Genomic DNA, 13,205 nt, shown 5'->3' with positions numbered 1-13,205 from the left:
TTTTGTCAACCTGGTAAGGGGTGGGGAGAAAGGCGAAAAAAACTAGAAGAGATGAAAAGTAGTTACAGAGCACATAAAAAGAGAAGTGAATTAAGCAGAAAAAATGGGTGAGAAGTCCAAGGGAAAGATTTATTGGAAGTGTGGAAAGCAAAGAAACTATACCTCTCCCCCTCCCCCCAAAAAAAAAAGAGAGAAAAAAAACTAAGTAGAAAATTAAGAGGAAAGAGAAAGACATCAAAGGCAATATTATAATAAGACATAATGGATTTTACTCAAACAGCTCCTCATTTTCCAGCGTGAAAAGTCTTGATATAGTATTTAGTAAAGGTATGAATTTCATGGACAACCAGATGGTACTTCAAACACATGAACCTATAAAGAGCAATAAGGGACCAGGCACAGAGATTACACAATCTTGTGAAAGCTGCCTCACTCAAGGAACATGATACTGGCAGGTAAAACTAGGAGACAGTGAGTGTATAATAAAAGCCTAAAAAGGCACAAGAGGGGAAAGCGTATTCTGTACCAGTATAAGAAGCAATCATGAATGAGACTGCAGCATCAGACTGTTCTGTTTTAAAGATTTTTTTTTGAGTACAAACACAGACATGCCCCAGAAATATGGCCAAAGATATAAGATTCTCTAATACAGAGACTTCTGAAAGGGCAAAGGAAAAGCAGAAATTTCTGTCTTCTAACAGAAAATACTGAAATGGAAAAAAAAAAAAAGAATACTAACATTTTAGCTAGTATCACAGGATGTAAAACCAGAGAGATCTTTATCAGATACGGATACAGAACTCTTGCATAATTGGAAAATCCAAGAAATCTTTTATAGTGAAACTTGTTAGACACCCAGAGCTTTGATCACGAGGAACTGGAATTGCTCTGCTAGTATGACAGTAACAACTAGGTGCAAAAGCTTCTCAAGTTCTCCACAAATCAATTTAAGCAAAACAATAAAACTGTACCACTTATTGTACTGGGTCAGAACCCAGCCAACCCACAACACATATTCTAATAGTGACATATTTTACAGTAATCTTAAGATTAGACATGTATGTTAACTAAAGATGCATCTACTTACTAGGGTCTTGAGTCCTTTCTTAGTACTGCTGTGTAATGTCAGACACATTCAACACAATATAACAGTGACTAGAAATGAATTTTTTGACAAGGACTGCAAGATCAAGCAATAAATAGAAAAGCATAGTTTAATGATGTGTGATTTATAAAGCTGGAAGCCAGAGATTAATGTGATGCATAATTCTCTTTAAAATACATACATATATTATCTGGCAAGATACTCTTACAATGACTTGCAAAAAAGAGATGCCTTGTAAGGAGAGATTTGAACAGTAAGAGGCAAACCAAAGAGCATATAAAAAGGGAGGAAGCCCAAGGTATGGAACAAATTATGAAGAAGAAGAATATCCTATATAATTAAGCCAATGTTCAAGGACAAATGATGATGGTTCATAGACAGCTATGTCAGTAGTAGGGGGCTGTCTTGGTAGAAGAGCATACAGAGAGAACTGCTTTGTTATGGAGCACCCCAGTGTCAGGGGTCCTATCTCATGATAAAGGCTTCAAGACACTATGGAATATAAATTAATTTTAAAAAGCTATGTCTCATTAAGTGTGTAGCACAAGGGAGCACTTGCCAACTCATCCTATTCCATGTATCCCTGAAGGAACTACATTCCTATGCAGATGTAATGCTTCTATCCGTGTTTAAGAAGTATACAAGATATACTCAAACCAGGACTCTATGGAGTTACATGGTTGTAATTTATGTTTCTGCGTTTTGGGAACTAAAAAGATAAACATTTTTTTCCTCCAATTTTGTCTCAAACTGAAAATAAGGTTAAAATAAATGGGCTACCTTTCCAATTTACAGCAGGGAATATTACATACATAAACACAGTTAAACACATCAAATTTGAGATCGAAACTCTGACAGACCCTTAGGTCAAGCAGTATAATTGAATATCACTATGATTATACTGTCAAAAGCAAATGAACAGGCACTTCACTTTATTGATGTTATTTATAAGTCACTCTTGAGAGGGAAAAGAAATGAACAATTATTTGAAAAAGCTATTATATCTTTAAGTAGCAACGAATCAAAGATGCTAGCTTTTCATATTTCAGTGTAGAATAGCAATAAAACAAACAGGTTAATCTTTTAATCAACTCCTTCAGTTCTCCTCAGTTCAGTTTTCTAAGGTTTATCTCAAACAATTTATTGAAGAGGAGCCAAAAAAATAAATAATGCCCTTGTTAAGCCTCTCTTGTAAAACACAGCTGCATAGTACTGTTGTTTTATAAGCAAACCAATCTTTACAACCTTTCTCCATCTACTAGAACTGGTGAAAGAGTTGTTTCCACTCATCCATTTTTGAGCTAAAAAACACCAGGGTGGTAAGTTCACCTAAATCAGTAATTTTCAACCTATCCTGGCTGAAGGATTACTTCTAATGAGTCCACAAAATGCACTGAAGAACAGTAAGCCTATTATTGATGATCTTCAATTCACAGTAAATTCACTAGCAAACTTGTAGGTTTATGAAGCTTGGCATCCACTAATATGGGCAGTGGGTCAGACAGTAGATATAAAGCTGGTAGATTTAATACAGTAAATTTTAAAAGTTGAGGTTTCACCTAAGTGATTTGGATTTTCTCCTCCAGGTAATAGAAATTGTAGTTCTTCATAAAATTACTTTCTGAGATACTACACTCATGAACAAGCAGGGCACCCTGGAGGGTCCTTGACCCCTGCTCATCCACATTCAGGACCTGGTCAAACTGTGCAGTGGCTGACATGTGGCCTATCCATCTAGATTTCTCTTCCAGAGAAACCAAAACACTATGGAGTGAAATGAGGAGAGCGCTGGGTACTAATGAAATCCTGGGTCACATCCCGTAATGGAATCAAGACGCAGCAGAGTAAGCCTGTTTGGACATAACCAGTTACAAAATATTTTGTCTCCTCTTTCTTCTTGCAATTGCCATATACTCCCCTAAACTGTGTGGTACAATGGATACAGTTCGGTTTAAACCTTATCCTTTAGCAGTTATGCCTCTCCCAAGATGACTTTGTGGAAGTTATAAGAATTAAATATTATTGCAAGATATAGTATTACTATTTAATATCCTCCTACCTCTTGCCTCAGCACCATTCTTCTGCTTACATAGACTGCATTTGGTTCTGAAGCACCCCAAGATTCTTTCCTTTGCCAGATGCTAAGCAAAAAGCACTGTGACGGTAGTAGATGATAACACTGTAGGAAGCAGTTCTGCATTAGTAAGGTGGCAGATTACATGGACACTACTCAGTCTTTTCCATATCTGATTTCTATGAGTCAATGATTGTATTGTTCACTCCCTTCTGTACCAAAGAAGTCACCCAGTGACTAGTACTCAAATGCAACTGAAAGGGCAGAAGTGGGGCTTGTCTTGAAATGAATGCTGTTTCTGTGCAGGTTAGCTATGCAGAAGTTATTGGGAAGTGGAGACGTCGTTGGGCTATCCCTTCATAAAGGTCTAACTCTTCATCAGCCTGGCTCGTGATGTAAGGAGGCAGAAGTCACTTGAAACTCAGTCATCTCACATGACAATGCACTATGAGCTCCATCAAACAAGTGCGGCAAAATAATGGGTTCTTTTAGTCCTTCGCTTACATGAGAAAAGTAGGAAGTGTCCTCTTCTCTTACCAGAAAAAGAGACTCTTAAAGTGCCAACACTGACCTAACTGTAGGTTTCTCTCCCCTTTTGCTGAAAACGTTCCTGGGCTCTGTGACGTACCATGTAGGGGAGCAGCACAGGAATATATCTTCATGAATTAGTGAGCTACAATGGAATTACACTAGATACAGACTGCCACAGTATTCTAATAACCCAAGCTAACATATACCATTTCAAAGCCAAAATACCAATGGGACTAGAACAAACCATCACTTTATCAAAAGCAAGCCATTCTCCTAAGGACAGTATACCAAAAGGAGGTGCTCCAGATTAACAGGCAGCAGTTAGAATCAGTGCTGATACAGATTTGTTTCTGAGGAAGATTTTCTTCTTGCTGTGTCACTTCTTACTGCAGAGATCTGAAGACAGAACTTGTATGAATATCACTGCAAACAAATGCTGCAGATAACCAAAGGGCATGCAGAAATCTAACTGCTTTTGCAATCAGTAAGCTTGGAGGATCAATGCAATCTTCAATCAATCAATACTTCAGCACTTTGTAGGGAAAGCTGTACCTTACGACTCGATCTAAAGCTCAATGGACTCACTATCTTTCCACTGACTGCAATGGGCTCTGAAGGAGATACACAAGTCGGTCGTGAGGTTGAAAAAAGATGTGAGATTCAACAAGGCAAAAAGCGTCTCACCTAATGAGGAAAATTCAGTGCCCCACCGCTGAAGTGGCTGTCCCAAGTAGTACCGGAGACTAAGATTATTTTGTTGCTCTAGTCCTTGTAGGTCAAATGCATCCCTTTTAATTCAGCTAAAGCTAAACCAATTACCTAACATCACAAAGTTCCCCCACCACTTCCGCAGTAGAGAAGTCTAGCACTGAACCACTTCAGAACTAGTAGGCAGAAGTGCGGCTCACTAGCGAACACAGTGGGACAGCTTGTCGGCACTACTGCTGGCTCTAGCCAATGTTATAAATCCTTGATTTTGATAAATATCAAGAACCAGATTTTCAAAAATTACTGAAAGGCAGGCCTACGTGATGGATGCAGGAGCTCCTCTGAGTTCCTAAGGATGGCAGCACACCCCAGCCATGCCTCAATTTCACAATGGGTAAGGCTCAGAGATGCACTAATCTCCATCTCCCTCCCCCATTGAGCTGGTTTCTATTAGGAATGAATCCTGGGTGCCTGGAGCACAAAATAATTATAGCAGGCCCTGGAAGCCTGCAATCTCCAACCCTCGATTAGTTCACGCTTATCCATATGTAAATTCAGTGTGAATGCTGTCAGCACATTTTCCTCATTAGAATTCAACAAAAGTTTAGGAAAACAATTGTTTTAGTAAAGGAACAAATGTAGCTACAGTACTGAATTAAGTCTGTAAAGAGAGAAATCTTCAGCTTCAGTGTTTAATTTGCACATCAGTACAAATCTACAGGGAAGCCCAAAGCCCAAACTACTACCAACACATTTTGAAATATGTAAAAGGCAAGACTAGTCATTGATCGTGGAACAAAAATCTGAGTACAACAGAAAAAACTGTTATTGAACTGAATGTGCACAGATCAAGGCTGGCTACATTCACAGTATGTGCGGAGGGACACACCTGGTTTTGCAGTGGGATGCCCATGCCCTCCTCACACAATCTGGCACGCACATGCTGCACTGGAGGGCCAAAGAGGGAGGGAAGAAGTCAGAGTCATCTTAGACCACGTGTGAGATTCATGTCTCAAAGATACAGTTGACAGTTGCTGCCAGTGTGTACAAGCCATTACAAAAAACGAGGCATCAGCCTCTCATTGAAAACAGGCTGTCATACACGCAGCATGTGACTTAAAATTTGTGATGGCATGCACTGGAAAAGCAGAATACGGAGAATGCAAAATTCCCTGACTCACATATGCTTCTGGTGCAAAATACTTAGGATGCAATTTACTTCACATAATAATCATATCCATCCTGTGAGATATTCTGATGTACCCCAGAATCCAAACTGAATGTTACAAACTGTATTGAATACTACAGATTTGATTTTTACCCACATATGAATCATGCATACAGTCACAGTTAACATCCCTTCCTAGCCCCAAGCACCTGACAGGTGCCCAAGTTAGAAGTGGTCAACCTAGGTTCTCTCAAATAAGAGCTGGAGAGAGGGAAATTCTCACCTTGAATCATCTTCTGGAAGGCTCCCTTACTGTATCTATTCAGAGCTCAGAGGAAGTGTTAGGACATGTGCTACAACAGGTAGTAAGAATACTTCCAATTAATACTAAGTTTTAAATGTAGACACAGTGGCTAGAGCCTTTTCAAACCTAAATAACAGCTAATTTGTTCTGAATAAGAAAAAATGCCAGCCAGAAACCCTAGCCAACACCACAGATTATTCTTCTGGAGGAAAAGGAACACCCTGTACATTATTAGAGTACTTTTCTACTAGAAAAGTTGATTTAGGAGAAATAAAAAGTGTCTGAAACAGAAATTCTAGATGCTTTTGTTCCTTCTCTGGTTAAAATGTACTTAGTCAAAAAGCAAACAAAGTTGGACTCACAACTCTTATACCATACTTCAAGCCAATAAAAATAAAGATGCCAGTTTGCAAAGGCTGTAGCAGATGATGCAAAAGCCAAGCACGTCCTAGCACGAGAACCACAGAGCTCTGCACTCCCTGTGAACGCAGATGTCACAACTCTACCTCACTCTTCTGGATGTGCAAGCAGTGACCTAAGTACAAGCTCCCTGAAAGCAAAGGCTTTCAATACGGTGACTGAACTGGTTCAAATCGAACACTTGGTCTGTTTTGTCTGGTGCAGTATAAATAAATCCTGGAAAGTTGTATTTGAAGATTTCCACAACAGACTTCGATATAATACCACCCTGGTTTTGACTGTGGGGGTGGGGGTGTCAGGGCGGAGGGAGGTCTACCAAACCTCCTTTAGGTTCAAGAATAGTATCTTGCTACAGTTGCCTACAGATTTTAAAATCAGGGCCATTGGCATGCATTGTAGCAGAAAACAGGAAACATAATTAAACACACAGCTGTGAGGTAAGATCTTCAGCAGGAGAAAAAAAGCTTTGGGAAGAAAGTGGCAAGGGGAAAGCATCATGAAGTAGCACAGTAATGTGGTTAAGAGGGGGAATGAAGCACAGGGGTAGAGATGAAGAAATGAGAGTGGGGGTGAGAGGAGCAGAAAAAGAAGCACAAAGAGATAAAAAGAAAGAAGGCAAAGCATACAGAAGAGAAGAATGTACGTAAGGAAAAACATCTCTCTGAGGAGTAATACTTCTTTAGTAGGGGCAGGAGCCACATTGTTACGCAACAGGATATACTGTTTTCTGTATAGAAAGAGTTTATTTAAGTTTATATGAAACATCAAAAAAAATCTGTGGGAGAAAAGAAAAAAAAAAAGAAAGTAACATCATATTTCTTTTGACTTTTAAATTGCTTTTTAGGTCATATTTCACCCTCCCCTCCCACCCCCCAAGTAGTTTCCAGGATGGAATTTTCTTCTTCCCACTCCAGGATTTGGCGTGGGTAGAGCATCGCAGATGCTGCTGAACTCGGAAACCAAGAACCTGATTCATTCTTCCCTTGAATCTTGCGCTATCATTTAGACTGGGACCAAGCAAGCATCAAAGGCTGCAAGTCAGAAAGATAATTTTATACAGCTTGTACATCCACTTTGTCCCAGCGTAACAGTAGTACAAGAGGAAGAGTAAAGATAAATACAGTTCTGAATCCCTGCTAGTTTGTCAAAGATTTGTTTAAGAATAATTATTTTTTCCTCCTGTTCCAGCAGACTTCTGCTCTAAAACTCCTCTGAGTTTTGACTCTATGCAGAGGGCAGGTTTTCCCCAAGGTAAGACCAACAACCATTTTCCAACTTCACAGAACAAAAATCCTTAAAACGAAGACAACCTTATACAATCAATCAGCAAAGCCCTTCAGCCTCACTGACCATGTTCAACAAGTCCAGATTATTTTCTGCAAGTTTCCTTTCATTTCAGCCTCTGGTACTGTACAATCACACCGCTGGGTATCAATTCAGTACTCAGAAAGGATTCTCAGAATAAACTGTAAGGAGTCATATGACATAAAAGAAGCTGCCCCCAAGATAAGTGATACAGTGTTCATATTTTTGAAAGCTGAGGCCACTTTCAGTAAGAAAGATTCCCTGCTTACTTCATTTTAGACTTTAAAACAAACAAAAGCTCTAACATTTTAAAAGGTTAGACACATTTTTAACTCCCACTGTTTCTTAATAAAACACCATTTGTGTGGGAAACCAGCTTAGTGCATACTTTAAAAACAGGCAAACCATTAATTGATCCAACATGTTGGCAGTTTTAGAGAAACTCACTAGACAAGAACAAGCAATGCATCTCAAGTTTTGAAACAGCCTGAGCTTTACTTTAAGGGTGCATAAGTATGCCAAGCTCCTACTACTTTATACTGCTTAGTATATAATCTGTGATACTTAAAGTACCAAGAAGTATAATCTGAACAGCTACTAAACCATGAGCAGGTTATAAAGCACAGTTTTCAGAAGCTCAAGAGGTTATGAGTTGCTTGTCTCACAAAACCAATGGAAAATACTAAAAAACCCCCATCTTCCACCAAGCCTACCAAAGAAACATGAATTTGCCCAAATAAATGGTTAATCTCTTAAAGAGGCTGCACAGGAGAGATTCCAAAAGCGCGACTTTTGCATCAGCAGTATTATAGCATTACAGATAGGCAACAAATTGTTTCTCAGCACATCCATGCTAGCTAGTTTACTGTACAAATTTAAAATGTCATTAGAATAACATCCTGTCTTGCAGCCTTTCTGTGCTTCAGTCTACCCCAACTCTGCTAAGATTCAACTGGCATGAAACAGCTGGGCATGATTAGTTACTGGATGCAAACCAACCGAAATTTCACAATAGGTGGCATTTTAGTCTCCACAGCATAGGCTGCTGGTATAAAAGATCAGTGACCCCTGGCAGAACACAGTGGCCCTAAATATAAATCTGGTGATCTGTTTTTAAAACATTATTTCAGATCAAACATGGTTACAAAACCAGCGTTTTTTTGTGGCGATAACCCGAGGTTTGGGTTGTTTCCGATGACTGGATTTCTGCTCAGTTCTAGTTGACGAGCACATGTTGGGACCTGAGCACCCATGTGTTGACACTGCAAGCACAAACTCCATCACAGCGTTCACCTGGGAGAGTGAACCCCCCCACCCCAGTCCTGGACAAAATATCTCATGTTCTCACCAAATCAGATACTCGGCATTCCTACTCGATCCCACAGCTTTTACACTATCATAGGCAAGACAGTGGACGCTGTGTTCCCTACTTTATTGCACCTCCTGATAAGCCTGCACCATAAACACTATGCTTCTCCTCTTCTGAAGGGCTCAATCACGCCCGATCCCATGCGGCACCTGCCAGAGGATCCTCAGGGTACAACAAAACACTGGTGCCCCACAATGGGCTCAGGGTCCCATCCATTCCTCCAACTGGACCCAAACTTTACATCTCCCCAACTTTTCAACCCTGGAGCACTAGCGTGCATTGCTGCTAGCGGCACATGGCAGCATGGAGAGGTGCTCCATGGCCCCCGGGACGGGCACCCACCACCCGGTGAGGCCCGCAGCCCACCCTGCTCCCTGCCAAGAGTGCAAGGACACCTTCCACCCCGCAGCAGCTCCCACCCCAAGGATGCGGGACGGCAGAGCGGGCTGCCAGGCACAGGAAAACGGGGCCCATCCACCCACCCAGCACAGACCTCGGGGTGTGCCCACAGAGTGCGGGCAGGGTGCCCGGGGCTCACCTGCATGGGGCATGGTGATGGTCTCGTTGGCGTTGCTGGAGCCCACGTTGTAGATGACCACAGCAGAGGCGTTCTGGGCAGCGGCGTGGCGGATCTTGTCCTTGTAGGTGCAGTTGCCCCGCGGGATGAGGGCCACCCAGCTCTTGCCTGGCGCCGGGGCATTGAAGCGGGTGCCGGGGTCGCAGGCGTAGCGGTCGGCGGGTGAGGCGGAAAGGGCCACCTGCCCGCGGGCGTCCTGCTTGGGCGACTGCTCGCCGTAACGCCCGCACTCGCTCTTCTCGCTGCGGAGCTCGGCGCTGCCGGCCGCCGGGTCGGCGTAGGTGATGTTGACGAAGGCCGTGTACCACTCCTCCTTCTCGGCCACGGTGAAGTCCAGGCACAGCAGATGCACGAAACAAAAGGACAGCAGCCATGTTGAGAGAGCCAGGCTGCGGCACGCTTGGATCACAGACATTGCCATCTTCATCTGCCGGGCCCCCCCCACCCCGGCCGGCCCGCCCGCCCGCCCCCGCCGCCGCCTGTCTGTGTGTGTGTGCGTGCGCCTGTGGCGTGCCCCGAGCAGCCGGCTCCGTGCGGGGCGGCGCTGCTCCCGCCGGGCGCCGTGCGGGGAGGGAGGGGGAGGGGGGCCCTCCCCTCTGCAGCCCGCTGCCTAATTCATGTCGGGGCCGTTTGATTTCCTCGGGCTGGCCCCGTCTCCGCCCTCCCCTCTCCCTCCCCGCTGCCTTGCTTCCTCCTGCCCCTCTCCCCTCCCTCGCCCTGCCCGCACAGCTGCCTCCTCCGCCGCTGCTGGCAGCCCGGCCGGCGGCCGGGCAGGGAAGGCGCGGAGGAGGGGATTTCCACACACACACAGAGGCACAAACGCGCGGCGCCGCTCCCGTTCCGCGCCCGGCCCCTGCGGACGCCCGGCGCGGCCCGGCGGAGGGGCTGCGCTCCCCGGGGTGCGGGGCGGCGGGGCGCCGCCGTGTGCGGGAGGAGCGGCCGCCGCGGCGGCGCGGCAGCGGCACCTGCCGGCAGAGGGGCGGCAGCGCGGGGGGCCGGCGCGAGCCCCGCCGCGGCGGTTGGGGCCGAGGCCAACGGCCGCCTCCGCCGGGGAGAGAGCGGGGCCCCGGGGAGCCCGGATGCGGGGAGCTTTGCAATGAGTCGGTCACACCTCGATTCGTGGTTTTAACTGGATTTTTTTTTTTTTTTCCTCTTTTCCTGACTGCTGTAGGAGAAGTTAAAAAAATTGCAAATGCGAATGTTACACTGTAACTATGCCACACAGCTCAGAGGGATAATCGCTCGTAGATCAGGTTTTAAATTACAAACCGAATAAAACTCTTACTACGCATTCCTGAATGACGCCGACAGGCACGTTTACCAGAACCGGGTGCACAAGTGACAGGAACAGAGAGAACCCCGAAGGTGAAACCTCAAAGAATGACAGAGCCGCCCTCGGGAAACACTCGAACTCCACGGTCACGGACAGAAAAACAATAGTTTAATTTTGGCTCAGTGAAAGCCCAGATTTGGGGATTTTTAATATAGAAAACACCCCAAAAGAATTTTGGCCAAGACTCAAATGCCTTTTGAAAGGGTCAAAACACAACTGACTCTGTTCGTCTGTCCTAGTGCAAGCGAGTAGCAAAAATTCTGCTTTTCCATAACTATGTTCAGTAACAAAGGGCGTCTCACAAGATTAATAGCTACTGCCTATTTTAGCCCCCCCGTTATTAAAGTCTGCTCCTAGAAATACCATTCCCTTTCACTTAGATGAGGTGCCCGAGTATCTCGCTAGGGTCAATATTTGCCTGTTTCCAGCTTACGTCCATAGCTGCCATTGATCTAAGCAAACAGACGACAGCCTTAGCCATATTTTACACACACACATACACTGCTTTGAAAAAGTTATTTCCCCAAAGTTGGAAAAAGTGAATTTGGGAGAAAAATGGATAGGCGAATAGGGGAATAAAATAGACAAGTTTATGGTGGGTTGGCAAAAAGTCTACCATCAAGCAAGAGGGTAACTTTCCTTGAAAGCCCATTCCTGAAGAAGTGAAGTCAGCAACTGAGAAGAAAAATTTACCATGTAGAACTAACATTGAGAGACAAAAGTAGATGGCAATCAACATTAATTAGAAAGTGTTGAGATTTCACAAGGGAAGCAAAAGCCGTAAGGGGAAAATCCATGCCTGGAAGGGCTATGGCTAATAAAGCATTTGTATATTTGGAAGAGTAAGAAGTATTATTAGAAGAGAAGGCAAAAAAGGTATAAATGATCAATAAATATTTCAGGTTTATATTTGGAAAGAAAGGGAGGACGTGTTTGCCAGATTATTGACTCATAAAGGAGCGATTAAGAAGCATGTCCTAAGAACATATGAAAACCAGCAGACCCGGAAAAATGGCACACATGAATCCCAAAAGAGTGGGCGGGAGGGCGGAGAGAATAACCAGCTCTCTGACACTACTTCAAGTAAATCTTGGCATAACAGGAAAATCTTGAAAGATTGAGTGTTCAGTTTCCTGATAAGATCCAGAAAAACTAATTATGGTGACCAGGTAGTTAAAGGCTGGTTAGCCTAACGTTAACCAACCCCTAGAAAAACAAGAGAGAAAAAAATCCAATGTATGGATAAAGTTTGTTTTTTATGGGAAGTGGCCTGCCAAGCAAACATGATTCATGTTTTTGTGAGGAAATTATCAGTGTGGTTAGTAAAGTTACACAACCATGGCCATAGCAGGCTTTTGAAAAGTGTGTTATTCAATGATACATGACATTCTCATTACACGTGTAGCCTATTAAGGACCGGATAAGATGAACTTAGTTGAAACAGAAGGTGTTTTAATAGAGCTCAATGCAAAAATATAAGTCCAGGTGACCGAAACTGCCAGCCGCTCTGGAGCAGAACCGGGGAGTGTGGGGTTTACTCTGCACACAGGGAAGGATTTGGGGGTCAGAGTAGGAAGGAATTGTGCTATACTCCTAGGGAAAAGGGACTAAAGAGGGTGCAGCTATCTTCTGATGTTTCAGAGCAGTAACAAGTAGGAGTAGGGAAGCGATTTTGTCTCTGCATGAAGCATCAGTAAGACAGATATTGGAAGCTGTCCAGTTTTGGTATCTGCATTTTAAAAAGGATATTGAAATACTAGAGAAGGCTAAGAAAGGAACCCTAAAAATAATTTGAAGTAATTCCCCTCCGGGGAGAGATTTCAGGTGCCCAGTCTATTCAGCTTTTCAAGAAAAGAGGCGATATAATTACATTGTATGAGTACCATCACAGGGATATAACAGTAAGTACTAATAGGCTTTTTAAGCTAGTGGATAAAGGCATAACAAGAACCAAAGTTTAAACTAGATAATGCAACTTAGAGCAAAAGTAGCTGATTAAACAGTGATTGTCCATTGGAGAAAATTCAGAAGTGAGACTGTCCTGGGAAGTGAAAGACAATCTACTCTTATATTCAAATTAAACAAACAAACAAACAAAACCACTGGAAAGCATGCTTCATTTAAGTGCAAGATATGAAATTCTTCACAATTAATTTATAACCTAGTGGTCGCTTCTCACCTTAAAAGTAGACCTGAATAAAAACAACAGAATATTTGATCACTTTTGTTGCTCAAAGCTGAACTACAGTTAACTAGGTCAATGCTTTGACTTATAATCACCCAGTTTGGTATAATAGTTGATGGTGGTTCT

At 43.3% G+C, this 13,205-nt stretch overlaps 1 protein-coding gene across 1 annotated transcript in view; it reads right to left on the bottom strand.

Annotated features, from left to right (window-relative positions):
* RNF150 (ring finger protein 150) overlaps positions 1-9,998 on the bottom strand; it is a 122,024-nt gene extending 112,026 nt beyond the window's left edge. Inside the window, exon 1 of the mRNA XM_075150089.1 lies at positions 9,523-9,998. Coding sequence (XP_075006190.1) covers positions 9,523-9,988 — 466 coding nt within the window. The 5' untranslated portion in view covers positions 9,989-9,998. The remainder of the gene's footprint in view (positions 1-9,522) is intronic.
* Positions 9,999-13,205: the final 3,207 nt, after the last annotated feature.

This window comes from Calonectris borealis, chromosome 4 (genome assembly GCF_964195595.1).
Source record: "Calonectris borealis chromosome 4, bCalBor7.hap1.2, whole genome shotgun sequence".
Taxonomy (NCBI): domain Eukaryota; kingdom Metazoa; phylum Chordata; class Aves; order Procellariiformes; family Procellariidae; genus Calonectris; species Calonectris borealis.
The sequence above is the reverse complement of the archived record's forward strand: the minus strand, read 5'-3'. Positions and strand labels throughout refer to the sequence as shown.